The 21,639-nt window shown below is 36.7% G+C and overlaps 1 protein-coding gene across 20 annotated transcripts in view; it reads left to right on the forward strand.

The window, feature by feature from the left end:
* EIF4G3 (eukaryotic translation initiation factor 4 gamma 3) overlaps positions 1–21,639 on the forward strand; it is a 343,509-nt gene that overhangs the window by 92,200 nt on the left and 229,670 nt on the right. For all 20 annotated transcript variants that reach the window (XM_032301982.1, XM_032301966.1, XM_032301968.1 and 17 more), the window contains one exon: positions 1,236–1,311. Coding sequence is in view for 19 of the 20 variants with exons in the window: in XM_032301966.1 (XP_032157857.1) it covers positions 1,236–1,311 (76 nt within the window). In the remaining variant the exon portion in view is untranslated. The remainder of the gene's footprint in view (positions 1–1,235; positions 1,312–21,639) is intronic.

Below are 21,639 nucleotides of genomic sequence, written 5' to 3' on the forward strand. Positions count from 1 at the left end.
TGTGGTCTCAGGTTGCTAGTTTTTAAGAATTGTCTAGAGACGCTTAGAGTGTTACTAATTTTTTTTATTAAAGATTTTATTTATTTATTTGACAGATCACAAGTAGGCAGAGAGGCAGGCAGAAAGAGAGAGGAGGAGGCAGGCTCCCTGCTGAGCAGAGAGGGGCTCCATCCCAGGACCCTGGGATCATGAACTGAGACAAAGGCAGAGGCTTTAACCCACTGAGCCACCCAGGTGCCCCAGCTTTGAGGGGTTTTGCTTTATTTTCCCTCTCCCACCTCAGTAAACTGTTGCTACTTACATATAAAGGATTTATCTTCTAAGGATTCAGATTTCATCAATTTGTGGTGATTCATGTAGAGTTATTATTTGCAGCTGTCATTTTGTCTTCCTCAGTGTTTCATTGCATTAGAAAGAATTATGATACAACAAATATGAAGTATTTGTTAGGTTTAAGGAAGCATTCTATTTCATTTTGGGTTTATTATATTCATAGTCATTTAAAAAAATATACTTGAATTATTATAGAAACATACAATACAGTTATGTAATCCTGCTGTCTGGAGAGAATTGCTTTTAATCTTTTGGTTGTGTGTGTGTGTGTGTGTGTGTTTTCTGGTTGTCATTCTTAAAGAGGTAAAATATCACTTTACCAGGTAGATGGAGCTCATTTGGTTTTGAAGCTTAATAAAATGATAGTCTTTTGTCTTTTAACAGAATATCTTGGCAACATGCTGAAATATTTTAAATATTATGCTGGAGAGCCTTTTTTTTTTTTTCTTTTTAATGGGGATATGGGGAAAGTAGCAGCTAAGTAGAAAAACAAGGAGACAATTATATTTGCCATTTCTCTGTAGTTAGCAGAACAGACTGTGTCTTTGTCAGTAATTTCCACGTATCTTCCTGAATATCCTGCTTATACTTTAAGTCTTTTTCTCAAGAAAGTAAAGGTGGTACAGTCTCATCCTGGACCTAAAGTGTGGAGGCTTGTGCAATTTTATTTGTTTTGAGTTGCCATGGAATGTTTATCATGGGAATCACTTTTGCAGAGATTGACCTGATTACATTAAGAAATTTGAAATATTTGTTTTCCAGCTTTGTAGCGAAGTAAATGAGTAACCTTACTAATTGAGTGACGAAAGTTGGGTCATTGACAGAACCTTGTGACGGTAATTTTCTGTTAATGCTAAAGCAAGGCATTTTTGAGTTCTCTTATCCTTAACTCGCTCTTCTAGAATCCCTAGAGGACCTGTACAACAGCCCCTCGAGGACCGAATCTTCACTCCTGCTGTCTCGGCGGTGTACAGCACGGTGAGTACCTGAGGTCTCTGTTGCGGTGCCTAACTTCTGGCACGCGAGCCTTTGATATCACAGCAATGTTTGTTTGATTGTCATGTGAATTCCTAGGTATCTTATGGTTTTGGGTGCAATTGTAAATGGGATTGACTCCTTAATTTCTCTTTCTTCTGTCTTGCTGTTGGTGTAGAGAAATGCAACTGATTTCTGTGCATTGATTTTATATCCTGACACTTTACTGAATTCCTGTGAAATGTTTTTTTGACAAAGGTTCATTAAAATCAGAAATTGAATTAGGTATATTTAATATAAGAAGGGTGAATAGGCTTTTCTCCCCTTCATCATAATTTAATAGTGAAACAAACATTGTCTTAAAATACATTGGCTAGTATACCGTTGTCTTTTTCTTCCTTTTTCATCTTTCTGTAAATCAACTTCTGGCCTTATCTTGTGACTCTTGAAGACACTGAGTTTTAATTTTCTTTTTTGATACTAAAATTAAAAAAAAAAATTTTTAATATTTAAAGGTTTTTCATTTTTTACCTTTCTCTGATTACAAAAAAATGCAAAAGAGGTTTGGAAATGAGAACATTGGTTTTAATCTGGGAAATTTAATTTTTTATGTTAAATGATTAATTCAAATTCATAAATGAAGGGAAATTTAAAAGGTAGAGGATGAAGGTCATAAAATTAAAAGCAGATTTCAGGTGTCTCACAGTGAGCCTAAGGGAATTTAAGTAGAATGGAAGAGTCAGACATCTTTTTATTGTTTCAGTTTATCATACCAATAATTTCTCATCTTCCAAATAGGGTGCTTCAAAGAAACTCAGAATGGTGAGAAAGATGAGTAAATAAGTCATTGTAATCTAACGTGGTATGATAAAGCAATGATTCTTATACTTTTGGGTTATGAATTACCTTTAGAATTTGAATGTAGCCACAGTGCTTTATTCTCAAAAGAGACCATATACCCAGTGTTTACATATAATTTCAGAATTTTGCAAATGTTCGTTAGACCATTCATCAGCCCAAGGTTAAGAACCTTTAGTTAGAGTTGCAAAGGAGTTAAGAACCTTTAGTTAGAGATTGGAAAGGAAGAGGCCACTCATTGAGGAAGTGGCACTAAGCTGGAAGGCATAGAACTTCTCTAGGCAGAGTAGGGAACACAAGGCCTTCTAGGAAGTTAAAATTCAGACACATGCTTAAAGGAGTGGTCAGTAGTCAGCTTTGTATGGCAGTGTTCTGTTGCAGAAGTAGAGATGAGATAGTAGATGGGTTTTGGAGGTTTTAAGATTGTTGTGAAGACTTAGAATGTTATTGTGTAGGAATGAGTAGGTAGGATGGTTTCCCTGAAACAAGTCTCAGTTTACACCTGTTGTAGTTCAGTTAACACTTGTAAATTATTTGAACCCCCAACTCTTCAGATGGACTCCAGTTAGGTGACAAATTGCCTGATCATCCTAGTAATTGAGAACATATAATTTACATTGAAAAACAGTTTTTAGTTTTTTTCTGGCATAAACTTTCTGTAGGCAAACGGTTTTGTTTTGTTGTGTTATGTTTTGTTAGTACTGACCTTAAGGGCATCTTAAATTTGTCTGGCATAACTTTTTTTTTTTTGGGCATCTTAAATTTGTCTGGCATAACTTTTTTTTTTTAAGATTTTATTTATTTATTTGACAGACAGAGATCATAGGTAGGCAGAGAGGCAGGCAGAGAGAGAGGAAGGGAAGCAGGCTCCCTGCTGAGCAGAGAGTCCGACGTGGGACTTGATCCCAGGACCCTGGGATCATGACCTGAGCCGAAGGCAGAGGCTTTAACCCACTGAGCCACTCAGGTGTCCTGAGTCTGACATAACTCATAAAATACATTTTTTTTTCTAATTAGAAGTATACTCTTTGCCATTCAATTTCTGTTTCCAAGATTAAGATAAGTAAAAGAAGAAAATGAAAATTTCTAGTAATCTTGAGTGATTTCTAGAAGCAACTACTATAACCATTTTTTGGCATAGTTTCCTTTGTCTTTTTTTCTGTGTTGTAGACTCTATATAAGATATTTTATTCTATTTGGTCAGTTTATGTTATAATGTTAGCTTTTCCTATGCTGTTTGAAGCATGTCGTAAATAATGGTTATCTATTTTGTCATAAGAATTTAATATTCACTGGACATTTGACAGATATTTCTTGAGCTTTCAATGTGTGTCAGGCACTGTTTGGCATTGTGAATGTAGTAGTGAGCAAACCAAACCTACTGTACTCATGGAGTTTATACTGTTCTGTGGGATAGAAGGAAAGTAAACAAATATATGTGCAATATAGTGGTGTGTAGGAATAAGTGTCTTGATGAAAATGGAGTAGTATAAAGGGATGGAGAATGACTGGACAATCCTGGACATTCTGTCTAAAGGCATTTAAGTAGAAAGCTAAGAAGTGAGGGAGTGGCCTTGCAGATTTCTAGGAAAAACGTATTTCTGGTAAAAGAAATAGTAGTGCAAAGGCTTAGGGATAGCAGTGTGCTTACTGTGGTCTTAGAACTGCAAGGAAACTAGTGTGGTTGGAGTGGAGAGAGGGTAGGGATAGAATTCAGAGAAGTATTTGGAGCATCAGATTATGTAGGGCATTATTTACTATGGTAAGAATTTGGATTTTAATTTAAATGTGATAGAAAGCCTTTAGAAACTTAAAAGCAGTAGTTCTGAATTTCTGTTTAAAGGACACTGTAGCTATTCTACAGAGAGTAGACTGATAAGGGCAGGTGCTGGGGTGGTGAAGTGGAAGCAAGATGAGTTAAGAGGTTGTTAGTTAGAGTCAGAATGCAAGCTGGTGCAGCCACTCTGGAAAGCAGCATGGAGGTTCCTCAAAAAGTTGAAAATAGAACTACCCTACAACCTAGCAATTGCACTACTGGGTATTTACCCCAAAGATACAAATGTAGTGATCCGAAGGTGCACCTGTACCCAGTGTTTATAGCAACAATGTCCACAATAGCCAAACTGTGGAAAGAGCCTAGATGTCCATCAACAGATGAATGGTTGAAGAAAATGTGGTATGTATATACAATGGTCTGTTATGCAGCCATCAGAAAAAACCCTGAAATCTTGCCATTTGCAACGACTTGGATGAAACTAGGGGGTATTATGCTAAGTGAAATAAGTCAATCAGAGAAAGACATTTATCATATGATCTCACTGATACGAGGAATTCAAGAAATAAGACCGAGGTTCATAAGGAAATGGAGGGAAAAATGAAACAAGACAAAACCAGAGAGGGAGACAAAACATAAGAGACTCTTAATCTCAGGAAACAAACTGAGGGTTGCTGGAGTGGTGGCAGGTGGGAGGGATGGGGATGCTGGGTGATGGACATTGGGGAGAGTATGTGCTATGGTGAGTGCTGTGAATTGTGTGGGACTGCTGAATCACAGACCAGTACCCCTGAAACAAATAATATTAAGATTATATGTTAATTAAAATCTAGGGGCACCTGGGTGGCCTCTGCCTTTGGCTCAGGTCATGATCTCAGGGTCCTGGAATCGAGCCCCGCATCAGGCTCTCTGCTCTGCCAGGAGCCTGCTTCTCCCTCTCTGCCCACTTGTTCTCTCTCTCTCTCAAATAAATAAATAAATAAAATCTTAAAGAAAATCTAAAAATAAAGGTGATTGTAGTAAAATAGGCAGAGGATGATGATCTACTTCCTCTAAGGCAGTACAGAAAAAGATGAGTAGTGGAATTTGGTATGTATTTTGAAAGTAGACGGAAAAGGATATCACGGTAACTTGGATGTGAGATAAGAAAGAAGAGTAAATGGTGTTGCTAGGGATTTAGCTTGAGTAACTAAATGAACATGGTAATTTTCGTGCAGATGAACACTGGGTGAGGAGCAAGATTTTTGTTGAGAAAAATAGTAGATGTAAACATTATTTAGGGGAGAAGTCAAACATTAGGTTGTTTCTAATATTACCTATAATATTACCTATTAGAAATAACTTACTTGAATTTAAAGCCTTTTCTGAATTGTAGATTATTTTTATGGAATAACTTCCTAAAAAGTGAAACTACTGAGTTAAAAATGTAGACATGTTTTTGAAATTCCTCATAAATGAAGACATGTGACTTTGTAAAGTTAGTGATTTGGAGAGGAGGTTATCCAGATCATGTGAATGATAGCACAATGCCTGCTACAGAGTTTACATGTCATGTTTTGAAACAAAGGTTTTGAATTTATTTAGATCAAATTTGACATTTACTATTTTTTTTTGTTGTTGTTAAAGATTTTATTTATTTATTTGACAGAGAGAGATCACAAGTAGGCAGAGAGACAGGCAGAGAGAGAGGAAGGGAAGCAGGCTCCCTGCTGAGCAGAGAGCCCGATGTGGGACTCGATCCCAGGACCTCGAGATCATGACCTGAGCCGAAGGCAGCAGCTCAACCCACTGAGCCACCCAGGCGCCCCTGACATTTACTATTTTAAGCCGCTGCCATACTAATAGTCCTTTAGTCAATGAACAAAGTGGGTGCACCAAGTACATGTGATGCCTGTTCTGGAAGGATAAGAGATTTTATTTTAGGCAATAAAAACTTACCTTAAAATATGGCAGTCTTTACTTTCTTGATCACATGTTTCCATTCTTAGCAATTTAAGTCTCTGCCTCACTTTTACAGTCTTGTGCACTTTAACTGAATGAGTAAGAGAGTTTGTGACCAGGTGCTTTGACATTTTTAATTCCCCTTCTTCTCAGCCCCAAGATATGTTACTTGTTACTATTTCTCTAGTGTCTAGGTCCTTTAGCATGATTTCTGTCATAAAATACAGGCTAACCCTCAGTTCACCTCCTCCTGTCTCACCATATGGTGCCCATATGTTCCCTTAATTGAGCTGGTTGAATTCCTTGAAAGGCAAAAATGAATCCTGGCCAGTCTTAAAACATTATACAATCAAATGTTTGATTTCTTTTGTCTGTTATATAGGATTTATGCCCTCATGTCAGCATTTTAGATAGGTTTTCTGCTGATAATCAAAGAAGCAGCAAAACGAAGACTTTTTTTTTTTTAAAAAGGATTTATTTATTTTAGAGAGAGATGTGGGGGAGCGCGGGTGGGAGAGGGGAGAGGGAGAGAGAATCCGTGCTGAGTGTGGAGCCTGACGTGGGGCTCCATCCCAGTCAGTCATGAACTGAGCCCAAACCAGGAGTTGGATACTTAATCAGCTACATCATCCAGGTGACCCAAGACTCAGTTTTTATAATGCTGTCAAGTTAATGTTTTTGGCTGATTGTCATTTATTTTTTTATTTTGGCCTGATTTCTAGAAGTTTCTCTTTAGAACGTTTATCAGGAATGGGAGAGATACTTTTGTCATATTTCTTATTCAGGGATGGGAGAGATACTTTTGTCATTATTCCTTATTAGCCATAATTACATGAGAGTGATTGATTATATGAACAAAAAATGAATGAAGCCAGTAGTTTTTAAATTCTAGGAAGAGAAATATATGGTAGAGAGGAAGTGGCAAAGCTGAAGAGGAATGAGCTGATTTGGAGTATATTTATTAATAACTCTCCTAATTGGCATACTTCTTAAGAACAAAATATGAAATTTTACCATGTTGTATATTTTTGGCTTAATATTTTATTTAGAGAAGTTGGATTTTATTACTGTTAAGCCAGTATTTATTTTTATAAGTGGGCTTCGAGCCAGCATAGATTCCAGCATGGGGCTTGAACTCACCACCCCAGGTCAAGACCTGAGCTGAGATCAACAGTTGGTTGCTTAACTTACTGAGCCATCTCTAGGTGTCCCTAAGCCAGTATTTTTAATAAAATTGCAGAAATAAACTTAATACAAATTTTTGGAATAATGACTTTACTACAGGAAGCAGCAATCACACATATTCTGGTGGATTGGAAGAGTTGTGTTATTAACAGTTTCTGCAAAATTCCTGTAAATAAGTTAATCTGAGTAAATTACTCCTTAATGCTGTAACATTTATCCTTTTTAGCCAGGTTATACTTTTAAAGTCTTGATTCTGTCATACTGTAGTTCTGTGAATCTAATTAGAAAATAATGCTTTTATGTTTTTTTTTCTAGTCACTGATAAATACTGAGTAGGCCAACATATCAGTGTAAATATCTGCACAGGGACAAAATTTAGCCTGGGTGGATCAGTACTCCTTAGACAGCTGTATCTACCAAGATGTAAATCCACTTAATTGCCCTATAATGCAGCCCAGAATGACAGTCCATTTTCCCCCCAGTGGTAAATATGCCAGTTGAACTGATGATTTGTTTTTGTAGATTTTATTTTTAAAAACAGCTTTATTGGGGTATATTTGACAGACAGTATATATAGTGCCAGTGATTTAAATATATCTAAAGTGTACTATTTGGGAAGTTTTAACATATATATATATATCTATCTCCATGAAAATCTTTGCCACAATCAAAATTAACGTGCATCATTCTTAAGTTCTTCATTTGCCTTTCTAATCTTTTCTTTCCACCTTCCTCCACCATTGGTCTGCTTTTTGTTATTATGGATTCATTTTCTAGATATTTATTAAAAGCTATAATAGGAAAAAGAATAATGCAGTAGGTGCTGGTTGTTTTTTGACTTTAGTCACTCAGGTTAATTATTTTGAGATATTTCCATATTGTGTTTATCAGTAGCTTCTTCCTGGAAGAAAAAGTAAACTTTATTATTATTATTATTACTATTATTATAATATCTTTAGAAAAGATAAACTTTAGGTTCAAAATATAGGGCTGACACAATTACATGTTCTATATATTCTTTTTCCCTCTAAGGATAGAGTTTGGTTTTCATTAAACATAATGAAAATCATGTGATATACAATTTGGTTGCTGTCTTTTTTATTTTTATTTATTTATTTATTTCTAAAAAGGTTTTATTTATTTATTTGACAGAGATCACAAGTAGGCAGAGAGACAGGCAGAGAGAGAGAGACAGGGAAGCAGGCTCCCTGCTGAGCAGAGAGCCGGATTTGGGGCTCGATCCCAGGACCCTGAGATCATGACCTGAGCTGAAGGCAGAGGCTTAACCCACTGAGCCACCCAGGCACCCCTGCTTTCTTTTTTAATACAACATTGTATTATAAATAATTTCCTATGTTATTACATGACACAAACATTGTAAGCACAAACATAAGTTTAAGTATCGTGTCAATGAGGGGAACCATAAGTTCCATAATGAGTAAATTTAAGAACTAGTGTTTGTCTTGAAGATTCCCTCTATTTTCTGTTTCAAATAATTTTATGATATGTACATATGCATAAATAAGATACATACACATACGTGTGCATATTTTCATCTGTTTAAATAGGATTTTTACCTTAGGCTAAGATTCTCAAAAGTAACCTTAGTATGTTAAAGTAACACACATAATAGATACTTATGTGTATCTTTAAAGATGCTTAATATTTTTGATATTATACAGTTACGGTAGGTTATGTTGCCACACAGTATAGGAGTGTATCCATTTCATTGTATCTGGACTTTCAGAGGTTCACATTCATTTAAAAAATACATGTATTTTATTTATTTAGAGCATGAGTAGGGGGAGGGGCGGGGGAGAAGGAGAAAGAATCTCAAGCAGATTCTGCATTGAGCACGGACCCATTGTGGACCTCGATCTCAGGATCCTGAGGTCATGACCTGAGCTGAAATCAAGTCTGTCACCTAAACTACTGAACCACCCAGACACCCCCAGGTGTTCTCATTTCAGCTGTGTTTGCTAACTTGATCCGTTAAAAGTGCTATTTCACAGTTCATGAAGGAGAAAATTAGCAGGTTTTAAGTGGCTGTGGAAGAAAGTTTAACATTGGTAAAATGATACCATATTTTGTCTAAAATTAGCAAAGGTTTAATTATTATCCATTTCTCAGTTATAGAAATGTAATTAGGAATGTTTTGGGACTTTCTAAAAGCCTTTTAATGCTTTTTCCCATTCAGTATTTTTACATTATGGAGTATACAAAAGAACTGAAATTTTCCTGTCTGTTGTGACAAAAAGGATTTTGTTGTAAGAAGATTGTAGTTTTACAATTATTATTGTTGTCACTTTTCTCCAGTAGCATTGCTGATACGTGAACATATTTAGAAATCTAGGTTTTTTGTTTGAAATTAAAATAAAAGATGAAAATCACATTTAGATATTTCTTCTTTTAAAATTTTTATTTATTTATTTATTTTAAATAAAAGCTATGTGATTTTTTTCTTTAAAGATTTTATTTGTTTATTTGACAGAGGGATCACAAGTAGGCAGAGGGAGCAAGAGATGGGAAAGCAGGCTCCCCACTGTGCAAAGAGCCGGATGCGGTGCTCGATCCTAGGACCCTGAGATCATGACCTGAGCCGAAGGCAGAGGCCTAACCCATTGAGCCACCAGGCACTCCTAAGATACTTCCTCTTTTTTTTTTTTTTAAAGATTTTATTTATTTATGAGAGGGGGAGAGAGCAAGCGCAGGCAGACAGAATGGCAGGCAGAGGCAGAGGGATAAGCAGGCTCCCTGCCGAGCAAGGAGCCCGATGGATGGGGGACTCGATCCCAGGACACTGGGATCATGACCTGAGCCCAAGGCAGCCGCCCAACCAACTGAGCCACCCAGGCGTCCCGATACTTCCCCTTTTTAAAAAAAAATTGTGGTAAAATGGCTTAACATAAAATTTACCATCTTAATCATTTTATTTTTTAAAATTGTTTTTTAAAAACTTTATTTATTTGGGGCACCTGGGTGGCTCAGTGGATTAAGCCGCTGCCTTCGGCTCGGGTCATGATCTCTGTGTCCTGGGATCGAGCCCCGCATCAGGCTCTTTGCTCAGTGGGGAGCCTGCTTCTCTCTCTCTCTCTGCCTGACTCTGTCTACTTGTGATCTCTCTCTGTGTCAAATAAATAAATAAAATCTTTAAAAAAAAAAAACCTTTATTTATTTGTTTAATCTGTACACCCAGTGTGGGGCTCAAACTCAAAAGCCCAAGATCAAGAGCCATGTGCTCTTTTGACTGAACTGGCTAGACATCCCCTGTCTTAATTTTCTTTTCTTTTTTCTTTCTTTCTTTTTTTTTTTTTTAGTTTATTGGACAGATACCACAAGTAGGCAGAGAGGCAGGCAGAGAGAGAAGGGGAAGAAGGCTCTCTGTTGAGCAGAGAGCCCTATTTGGTGCTCGATCCTAGGACTCTGGGATCATGACTTGAGCCAAAGGCAGAAGCTTTAACCTACTGAGCCACCCAGGTGCCCCTGTCTTAATCAATTTAAAGTTCTACTAATACAGTCAAATTTTTGTGCAGCCCCATCACCATCCATCCCTAAAAGTCTTCATTTTAAAAACTGAAACTCTGCCTATAAAACAACTACAACTGCTATATAACAGTTCCTCATTTCTCTTCCCCTTAGTTTCTAGAAACCACCATTCTACTTTCTATGTCTGTGATTTTGATTACTATAAGTACTTTGTGTAAGTCAAATTATACATATACAGATAAATTATATTTATCTTTTTGTGACTAGTTTATTTCACTTAGCATAATGTCTCAATGTTTATCCATATTGTGGCAGGTGTCAGAATGTCCTTCCTTTTTGAGTCATGTGGTTTTCCATTTTCCCAGCATCCTTCGTTCACAAGACTCTTTTTCCCATTAAATGGTCCTGGCGTCCTTTTTGAAAATCATGTGAGCATATGTGCGAGTATTTATTTTTGGTCCCTGTATTCTATTCTATTGGTCTGTATGTCTGTGTTTATGCCAAAACCACACTGCTTTTTATTAATAAGCTTTGTAGTAAATTTTGAAATCAGGAAATGTGAGTCCTTCAAAAGATTGTTTTGTCTATTTATGCTTTCTTGAAATTCCACATAAATTTTAGGTTGGATTTTTCTGTTTCCGTAAAAAATATCATTGGGATTTTCGTAGGGATTGCATTAGATCTGTAGTTCACTTTCAGCAGTATTGACATCTTAACAATATTAAGTCTTTAAATCTATGAATATGTAATGTATTTTCATTCATTTTATGTCTTCAATTTCTTACAGTGACATTTTATATTTTTCATTATAGAATTCTTTCACATTTTTTGTTAATTTCTAAGGCTGTTGTAAATGGAATTGTTTTCCTCCTTTCCTTTTCAGATTATTTATTGCTCATGTTTAGAAATTCAACTGATTTTTGTGCGTTGACGTCATATCTTGCTGCTTTCCTGAACTCATTTGTTATTCCGATGGTTTTATTGTGGAAAGAGAATCTTTTCTACATAGAAGATCGTATCTCAAACAAGTAATTTTACTTATTTTTCAGTTCAGATGTCTTTTGTTTTTTATTCTTGCCTAATTGTTTGGTTAGGGTTTCCAATACTGTGTTGAAAAGAAATGGTGAAAGCTTTGTTTTTGATTTTAGAGAGAAGCCTCAGTCTTTTGCCACTGAGTATGAAATTTGCTGTGGGTTTTTCATATATAGCTTATTTTTCAGTTCAGATGTCTTTTGTTTTTTATTCTTGCCTAATTGTTTGGTTAGGGTTTCCAATACTGTGTTGAAAAGAAATGGTGAAAGCTTTGTTTTTGATTTTAGAGAGAAGCCTCAGTCTTTCGCCACTGAGTATGAAATTTGCTGTGGGTTTTTCATATATAGCTTTTATTATGTTGAGGCAGTTTCCTTCTATTTTTAGTTTGTTGAGTCTTTTTTATCATGAAAAGATGGTGAAATTTTTTCTGGTCAAATGGGTTTTCTCATTCATGTTGGTGTGGTGTATTACACTGATTGATTTTTATATATTGAACTGTCCTTGCATATCAGGAATAAATCTCACTTGGTTCTGATATATAATCCTTCTAATATGCTATTGGATTCTGTTTGCTAGTGTTGTGTGTCTCTTGTTGTTTTGTTTTGGGGGTTTGTTTGTTTGTTTGTTTTTTAGGATTTTTGCATTGTTACTGGTCTGTCATTTTCTTATAGTGTCTTTTTTTTTTTTAACTTTAAGATTTTATTTCTTTATTTGACAGAGAGAGAGATTACACATAGACAGAGAGGCAGGCAGAGAGAGAGGGGGAAGCAGGCTCCCCGCTGAGCAGAGAGCTCTATGTGGGGCTTGATCCCAACACCCTGAGATCATGACCTGAGCTGAAGGCAGGGGCTTTACCCACTGAGCCACCCAGGCGCCCCTTGTAGTGTCTTTATCTGGCTTTGATATCAGGATCACACTGGCCTCATAGAATGAGTTAGGAAGTTATTTGCTTCTCTTCAAGTTTTTTGAAAAGTTTGAGAAGAATTGGTGTTATTCCTTTTTACATGTTTGGTATCGTTTCCCAGTGAAGCCATCAAATCCAGGGCTTTTCTACTTTTGGGAAGTTTTTTGAGTACTGATTCATTTTCTTTCCTAGTTACTTATCTATTCAGATTTTCTGTTTCTTTGTGATTTAGTCTTAGGAGATTTTGCATTTCTAGGAATTTGTCTATTTCACCTAGGTTATCCAATTTTTTGGTGTTTAGTTATTTTCTTAATATTCTCCATTGATTTAACGTTGAAGTTAGAATTCTGTATAATCACTTGAAAAAATTTAGGTCAGTGGTTCTCAGCTAGAGATGCTTTTGCCCTCTAGGGCACATATAGCAATGCCTGGAGACATATTTCATTGTCACAATTTGGTGCAGGAATGGCAAAGGAATTCCCATAGCATTTGAAGGCTATATAGACCTGGGATGCAATTGAACGTCCCAACGTGTACAGGACAGCCTCACAACAAAAATTATCTAACCCAAAATAACATGGCTGAGCAAACCTGGTTTCTGTTTTTCTTAGATGTTAGTAACATTATTAAGATGACTTAAAATTGTTAAGACTCAATCCAGCTAGTTTTTGTTGAATATCCACTATGTACTATACAACTTTTGGGAGAAAAGCATTGGTATGAATGTAAAAACTAATGAAAATTGTAGTAAGTGCTATGAAGGAGATACACAGGATGCAGAATTAATAACAGAGTAATTTTTTTTTCTTTTTAAAAGATTTTATTTGTTTGAGAGAGAGAGAAAGCGTGAGTAGGGCAGAAGGAAAGGGACAAGCAGCCTCCCAGTGGAGCAGGAAGCCTGATGTGGGACTCGATCTCAGGACCATGGGATCATGACCTGAGCTGAAGGCAGATGTTTAACCAACTGAGCTAAGCAGGCACCCTGATAACAGAGTAATTGTTAATTAGGTGTGAGTGGGAAGCTTGAGAAGGTGGCATTTTAGGGTATCCGAACTATGAGGAGAATTCAGCCCTTCATGGATAGGGAGGAAATAAATGCGTGAATAGATTTTCAGAGGCTCCAAGGCATTCAGATGAGTAGAGCTCTCCTGGTGGTGGGAAGCTCAGTGCTCTGGAGACAGCACACATGGGATGCTGGGAACTGGTGCTGTCCATTAAAAGCCTGCCTTCTCAGCACTTGAAATGTGTCTAATGTGACCGCGGAGGTGAATTTTCAATTTTATTTAATTTTTGTTCTTTGAAATTTAAATAGCTGCTTGTGGTGATCATATTGGAAACTGCAGCTCTAGAGAGTGACAAAGTGTAGATCTTGCTTATTTTGTAAGGTCCCTAAAAGGCATTTGGATTTTATTTGACATGCAGCAGCCATTGAAGGATTTCAGGTATGGATATAACATGATATTGATTTAAGTTATAAAAATACTTTGATATTTATGGTATTAGTGGATGGATTGGAATTTGTAGTTTACATGGGGAGCAGTGGTTATACGTGGCTAGTGGGCTCCGGAACCCTACAGATTGAATTCAGATACTGGTGCTTTCACATAGCAGTTGTTTGAGTCCTTGAGCAAATAAATGGCTTAACTCGCTTGTACCTCAGTTTCCTTCCTCATTGATAAAATGGAGATGGTTATTATATTCATCTCTAAAGGTCATTATGAAGGTTAAATGAGACAAATCCATTTAAAACTGATTAAACCTGATTTGTAATCATCATTCAGGTATTTAGCTGCAACTGTATCCCCTGTCACCACTCTGGGTTTACCACTATTATAACCAGAACCAGGGAATACTGACTGCTGTTAACATCCCTTTGAAGTGACAACTGAACATCCTTAATATAGTGTTAGATAAACTGCTTATGTATTCCATAATAATAATTTAATAATAATTATTATTAATTATTAATTATGTGGCTTTTAAAACTTCAGTTTCACACAAGATAATCTTTGGAATGTCTAAATTTATTTAAATAGTAAAGTAAGCTCTTTTCTTTAATAAACTAATGTACATTTTAGAAAACTAAGAAAATTAGGGGATAAAATACTTGTAATCTCATTACATGTGTTAAATATTGTTTACTCTTTATATTTCCTCCTTTTGATCAATAACTGCCATACTGTTGGACAGATTGCTTTATTTTTAATAATTCAATACAAATTTTTTTGGCTGAGATAATTGAATTTCAACAGTGTTGCTAAGAATTATTGTAATTATAGATTGTCACCTGATTTTTATAAATTGGTTTTTAAAAAAGTAACAAAAATTGGCACTATAGAAAGGTAGTCAGTTGAGCTAAAGCATGTATTACTTTTATTTCCATGTAGAAGGTTTTCTTTTTTTTTTTTTAAATTTTTAATTTTTTATAAACATATATTTTTATCACCAGGGGTACAGGTCTGTGAATCACCAGGTTTACACACTTCACAGCACTCACCAAAGCACATACCCTCCCCAATGTCCATAATCCCACCCCCTTCTCCTAAACCCCCTCCCCCCAGCAATCCTCAGTTTGTTTTGTGAGATTAAGAGTCACTTATGGTTTGTCTCCCTCCCAATCCCATCTTGTTTCATTTATTCTTCTCCTACCCACTTAAGCCCCCATGTTGCATCACCACTTCCTCATATCAGGGAGATCATATGATAGTTGTCTTTCTCTGCTTGACTTATTTCGCTAAGCATGATACGCTCTAGTTCCATCCATGTTGTCTCTCTTTTTTTTTTTTTTAATAGATTTTATTTATTTATCAGAGAGAGAGGGGGAGAGAGAGCGAGCACAGGCAGACAGAATGGCAGGCAGAGGCAGAGGGAGAAGCAGGCTCCCATCATGACCTGAGCCAAAGGCAGCTGCATAACCAACTGAGCCACCCAGGCGTCCCTAGAAGGTTTTCTTTTTATTGAAATGTAATTGACATATAGCATTGTAAATTTAAGGCATATAACCTGTTGATTTGATATACTTTTATACTGCAATATGATTATCAGCATTACCTTAGCTAACACCTCCATCATGTTATATAATTATTCTTTTCTGTGGTGAGAACATTTAAGGTCTGGTCTTTTAACAGCTTGCAAGTATGTAATATTGTTAACTGTAATCACCATCCTCTGCGTTAGATCCCAGAATCTTTGTTCAGCATTTCCCCAGTTCTTCAACTCCAGCCCTTGGTAATCACCATTCTATTCTTTGTGTCTATGAGTTTGTTTTATATTCCACATAAAAGTATTGTCATAAAGTATTGTTCTTTTGGGACACCTGGGTGATTCAGTTGGTTAAGCCGCTGCCTTCGGTTCAGGTCATGACCCCAGAGTCCTGGGATTGAGCCCTGCATCAGGCTCCCAGCTCAGCAGGAAGCCTGCTTCTCCCACTCCCACTCCACCTGCTTGTGTTCCCTCTCTCGCTGTGTCTCTCTCTGCCAAATAAATAAAATCTTTAAAAAAACCCCAAATATATATAAAATGTAGATCTGCTCATTAAATGTTAAATCACATACCTAATTAAAATATTATTTAATATGTATTTACCTCATTTTCTCCTTCAAAAGAATGATTAACCTTAAAGATATAAAAGTTGTTCTGTTAAATGTCAGTTATAAATTGCTTTTGACTTTCTCAGATAAAAAAATCATAGAAACAATTCACAAGACCTTTAATGTCAAAGAACTTTGAAAATGTTTCATTAAACTTGGATATTCCCTTCAGGTTCATTTATAAAGCATTATATGTACCGTTGTTAAAAACAAAACAACTGATAGGGTCCAATTTAAAATAAAATGAGTCCTAGGAAATTGGACTGTCCTAAGTAATTGTATGGTAAATGGAGTTGTAATTATTTCAAGGGAAAAAGAAAACGAAAAAATAAAAAACAAACACCATGGATTTATTATCACTGTGAAGTTGGTGGCATGAATAGCAAGGTCATTTTTTCTGCAAGCTTTGATAGACGTTTAACTTCCACCTCATGCAGTTTCCCTTTTTATCTTTTAAAAGCAAATTCTGGCTGTCAGGAATCCTGTAGGCAAGAGATTGTGAAGGATTAGCATCTTTGTTCATTGTGTCATTCTTTGCTTGTTTAATTGCCATATAGCATGCAGAGTGTTCAATAAAAGGGTGTTTAATTTCTTTAACTCTTACACATCCCAAAGAACCTCTGGCTGTATTAAGAATTTTAAGATTTGTAAAATCAGCAGTATATTTTTAGTCTTTATTTGTTCAATTAGCATTTGTTAGTAACTTTTCAGAAAATTTAGAAAAATTTAGCACATGTGAAATATTTATTTCAAATCTTTTAAATGATTTATTTATTTGAGAGTGTGTGCACAAATGCGGGAAGGGGCAGAGGGAGAGCATCTCAAGCAGACTTCCCACCAAGGGCAGAGCCTGGGGCAGGGCTGGATCCCACAACCCATGAGATCATGATCTGAGCCGAAACCAAGAGTGGGATGCTCAACCAACTGAGCCATCCAAGCGCCCTTTATTTCAGACTTTTAAAGGCCAATTCAGAGAGTTTTCTCTTGATGAAGACATTTATTGAAAAGAGAAGTAAAGAGGTGTCACAGATGTATGACTAAAAGATTAGGCTGATTGATAGCTGGGTTGACTGGGAAGCTTTCTGGAAGAGGTCTTGATGCCAGAGTCTTTCTGAATATTGATTGGCCAAACATTTTATCATAAATACTAAGTATTCTCCAGAAGAAGATAATAAATGACATCACAGGAAAAGGGTTTGAGAGAAGCTGACATTCTTCATGCTTATGTTTTGGGCTAGGATTTGGGGGAGAACAAGTAATAAGAGAGAGGTTTCATTTTTTTTATGTACTGTGATGATTTTTAACTCATCTTTCTCTGTAGGATCATGTATCATATGTCGCCCGTGCCTTAGGTCTGTTCCAGAGCAACTTAATACTGATTTTGATAATGTAATTGAATTTATGTTTATATATAATTGAATATCATGTTCTAAGTGCTAATACCTTGGAATTAAAAACAAATTCACTTATCTTGATTAGTTATATAAATGGTTCATTAGCACCTGGAAGATTAGCAAAAAGAAAGCAAACCAGAATTTAAAAGAAATTAAGTTGTAAAATGAAAAATAACTAGTACCACTGCAGTTGTTAAATCTATACAGTAATCTCCCAACTGACATGCAGACTTGTTTAGGGTGGAAAACTAAATTACTGATTTTAATGTGTGAAGTTAGTTTTACTAAATAGTTGGGTTATCTATTCATAGAATAAATACTCCTTAACCATTTCTGTAGTTTTTTCCCAGGACAGCTATTCCTAATTTGATTAAGGTTTTACTACTGACTTGGGAAAAGACTTTGGAATCTTTTTTTTTTTTCCCTTTTAATTCCACTGTAGTTAAGATACAGTGTTGTATTAGCTTCAGTTGTACAGTGCAGTGATTCAACAATTCCCTACTCTGCTGCCGTCTTCCCTCTCAAAAGCCGTACCTTGGATTCTTAAGACAGTTTTCGAGGCTACTGTTCGTAATGAAGGAAATAAAAAATCCATTCGCTGTCCTAGCCTAATCCCTTTGTGTATATTAAGGCAGCTCTGGGCACCCGAGTTGTTTCTGGTATCTGTGAGTTGATAGTCTAAATCAATTTTACTGTCAAAACAGCCAAATTATAAATACTAAGATTTGGCGGAATTAATAATACAGTATTTATACTTAATCGTCTGAGTGGCCACTTGTCTGCATGCATTGTCATAAGTGCTTGTTACATCCTGTCCCTTTCCATAAGTATTACAGGGAGGCAAACAGATAATGAAAATCACCGTGATGGTTGATTCTGCTCTGAGTGCAACATGGCAGCGAGGATAATGTGAACCTTGTTTTCTTGGGCTACATTATTGGCTTAAGTAGAATATCATAGGTCAATCTGGAAACCTTAACAACCAACCAAGTTCCAAAGAGCAGATTTTTATTCACTATGAAATTAATGTGTGCCTGTTTAAAAAAAAACAAAACTCAGGGAAAAGTATAAGAGGGAAAAGAAATGACCTATGTTCTTGCCACGAAAAGGATCATGCCACTCATATTGACATGTTTCCTTTTTTTTTTAAAAGATTTTATTTATTTATTTGACAGAGAGATCACAAGTCGGCGGAGAGTCAGGCAGAGAGAGAGAGAGAGAAGCAGGCTCCCGCTGAGCAAAGAGCCTGATGCGGGGCTCGATCCCAGGACACTGAGATCATGACCTGAGCCGAAGGCAGCGGCTTAATCCACTGAGCCACCCAGGCGCCCCGACATGTTTCTTATAGTTGTTTTATTGTACACTTAAAAAAAAACTTCTGAAATTAATGTACCCATAATTTCATACCCCTCTTTCTTGCCCTAAAATTATAGGCATCTTCTTGTTAAAAAAAGTCTTTCCAGGGGCGCCTGGGTGGCTCAGTGGGTTTAGCCTTTGCCTTCGGCTCAGGTCATGGTCCCAGGGTCCTGGGATCGAGCCCCACATTGGGCTCTCTGCTGAGCGGGGAGCCTGCTTCCCCCTCTCTCTCTCTGCCTGCCTTTCCGCCTACTTGTGATTTCTGTCTGTTAAATTAAAAAAAAAAAAAAGTCTTTCTAAATGTATATTTGAAGGATGTAATTACCCATTCCCCAAGAGATAATATATTTTTACTGCTATAAATATTATGTTTAAATAATATTTATTTATTTAAGATTTTATTTATTTATTTGACAGAGAGACAGCCAGAGAGGGAACATAAGCAGGGGGAGTGTGAGAGGAAGAAGCAGGTTTACCACTGAGCAGGGAGCTCTATGCGGGGCTGGATCTCAGGAGCTTGGGATCATGATTGAATGGAAGACAGATGCTAAACGATTGAGCCACTCAAGCGCCCCTAAATAATATTTAAACAGCTGACTCCTGCCTTAATTTTCTTCTGATGAAATAATGCCAGCTTAGGAAAAGAAACAAAATGAAAGTGTGAAGTGAATGAAAGTCCACCATTATCTTATTTCCCAGAGAAATACCTATATAGAGTGAAAATTTTTTGGATGTTTTATGTTTTTATATGCATATAAAATAGACATAGAAAAATTTACGATGCAGATATAACTTTAAAAACCTTCTGTTTATACTTAATATGTATTGCTTGTAAATTACATTTTTTGTTTTAGCATATCATGCATATCTTATCATGTCATTATAGAATTATACACACAGGGGACGCTTAGCTGGCTCACTTGTTGAGCGTCTTTCAGCTCAGGTCATGATCCTAGGGTCTTGGGATTGAGCCCCGAATCAGGCTCCCACTCAGCAGGAAACCTGCTTCTCCCTCTCCCACTTACCTTCTCGTGTTCCCTCTCTTGCTCTGTCTCTGTAAAATAAATAAATAAAATCTTAAGGGAAAAAAGAATTATACACATGGAATTATACATCCCCACTCCTATGATATTTTTAGTACCTTAGCTTCTTAATGGTTTGTATCATTAAAAAGAAAACTATATCATGAGATTTTTGGTTGTATTGAGAAGAAAGCAGTTATAGGGGTGAAGATGTTCATAAAAATATTCCTTTTGTACTTTGATTTATAAAACTAATCATCTGTTGCGCATTTTGGTGCTTTTTATATTTTTAAAATAAATAATACTCTGATGAACATTCTTATCCTAGTCTGTGGATCTTTATTATCTTGGTGATTTCTTTATGGTAATTCCTTTTTTTTAAAAAAGATTTTATTTGAGAGCAAGAGAGCATGTACAGGGGAACAACAGAGGAAGAGGGGAAAGCAGAGGCCCTGCTGAGCAGGGAGCCAGATGTGGGGCTCCGTCCCAGGATCCTGAGACATGACCTGGGCTGAAGGCAGACGCTTAACTGACTGACCAGGCATCCCTTTATGATAATTGTTAACAGCTGGTTAACACTGACCCATCTATTTCACGAAAACAGAGAATGCATCTGATTTTTAAAAAGCAAATAGTAGGGGTGCCTGGACTGGCAGAGCATGTAGCTCTTAATCTTGGGGGTTGTGAGTTCAAGCTCCACGTTGGGTGCAGAGATTATTTAAAAATAAAGTCTTTTAAAAAAATAAAATTGCAAATAATATGGGAGGGTTTATAATGCAAAGAAATAGTCCCCTGCTTACTCTTCACTGTCCAGTCTTTCCCTGCAGGGGCAGTCCTGCTTTTAGCTGTTTTCGCATTTAGTTTCTCTGGTATTACCTCTGTATCTCTAAATAAAACAATTTTCTATTAGTCATTACCCACTGACTCTTTGCTTTGAGGACTGTTGTGTTTCAGTTCTCTTGTGCTCCTCCCTTCTTGCCTCTGTTTACTCTCAATGTAGTTAGGTCACTGTTTTGGTCCCCTAACAGCTAAGGAGATTTTTAGAACATACAGTTTGGACACTTGATAGAAATCATATTCTAGGGGCGCCTGGGTGGCTCAGTGGATTAAGCCGCTGCCTTCGGCTCAGGTCATGATCCCAGGGTCCTGGGATCGAGCCCCGCATCGGGCTCTCTGCTCAGCAGGGAGCCTGCTTCCTCCTCTCTCTCTCTGCCTGCCTCTCTGCCTACTTGTGATCTCTCTCTCTGTCAAATAAAATAAATAAAATCTTAAAAAAAAAAAAAAAAGAAATCATATTCTATTCTATTCTATTCTATTTATTTGTTTATTTGGAGAGAGAGTGTGAGGGGGGAGGGACAGAGGGAGAAGGAGAGCGGGGAGCCCAACACAGGGGTTGGTTTCATGACCCTGAGATCATGACCTGAACCAAAGTCAGATACTTAGACCCGACTGAGCCACCCAGGCAACAGTCCTGTTTGCTTATCTGTTGCTTTTTGAACTCTTACTCTTTGTTTGATTTTTTTTCTCGTTTCACCTTTAAGAGAATTTCTGTTGTTAACTCCTGTATTGAGGTAGAATGATAATCTCTGTGGTATCTTTCCCTTGAGATTTGCAGGAGCTCTTAAGTGGTCTTTGAATAAAGTAGACTAAACTTACGGAAACCATCTCTGTTTCTAATCCAAATATAGTTTTAGGTATGGTGTCAATCTGTTCCCTTGGGATTTTCTCCTTTGTACTGTTTGAACCTGAATTATGTAAGAGTACTGAAAATCTGGTTCTCAAACTTAGG

This window comes from Mustela erminea, chromosome 10 (genome assembly GCF_009829155.1).
Source record: "Mustela erminea isolate mMusErm1 chromosome 10, mMusErm1.Pri, whole genome shotgun sequence".
Classification (NCBI taxonomy): Eukaryota; Metazoa; Chordata; class Mammalia; order Carnivora; family Mustelidae; genus Mustela; species Mustela erminea.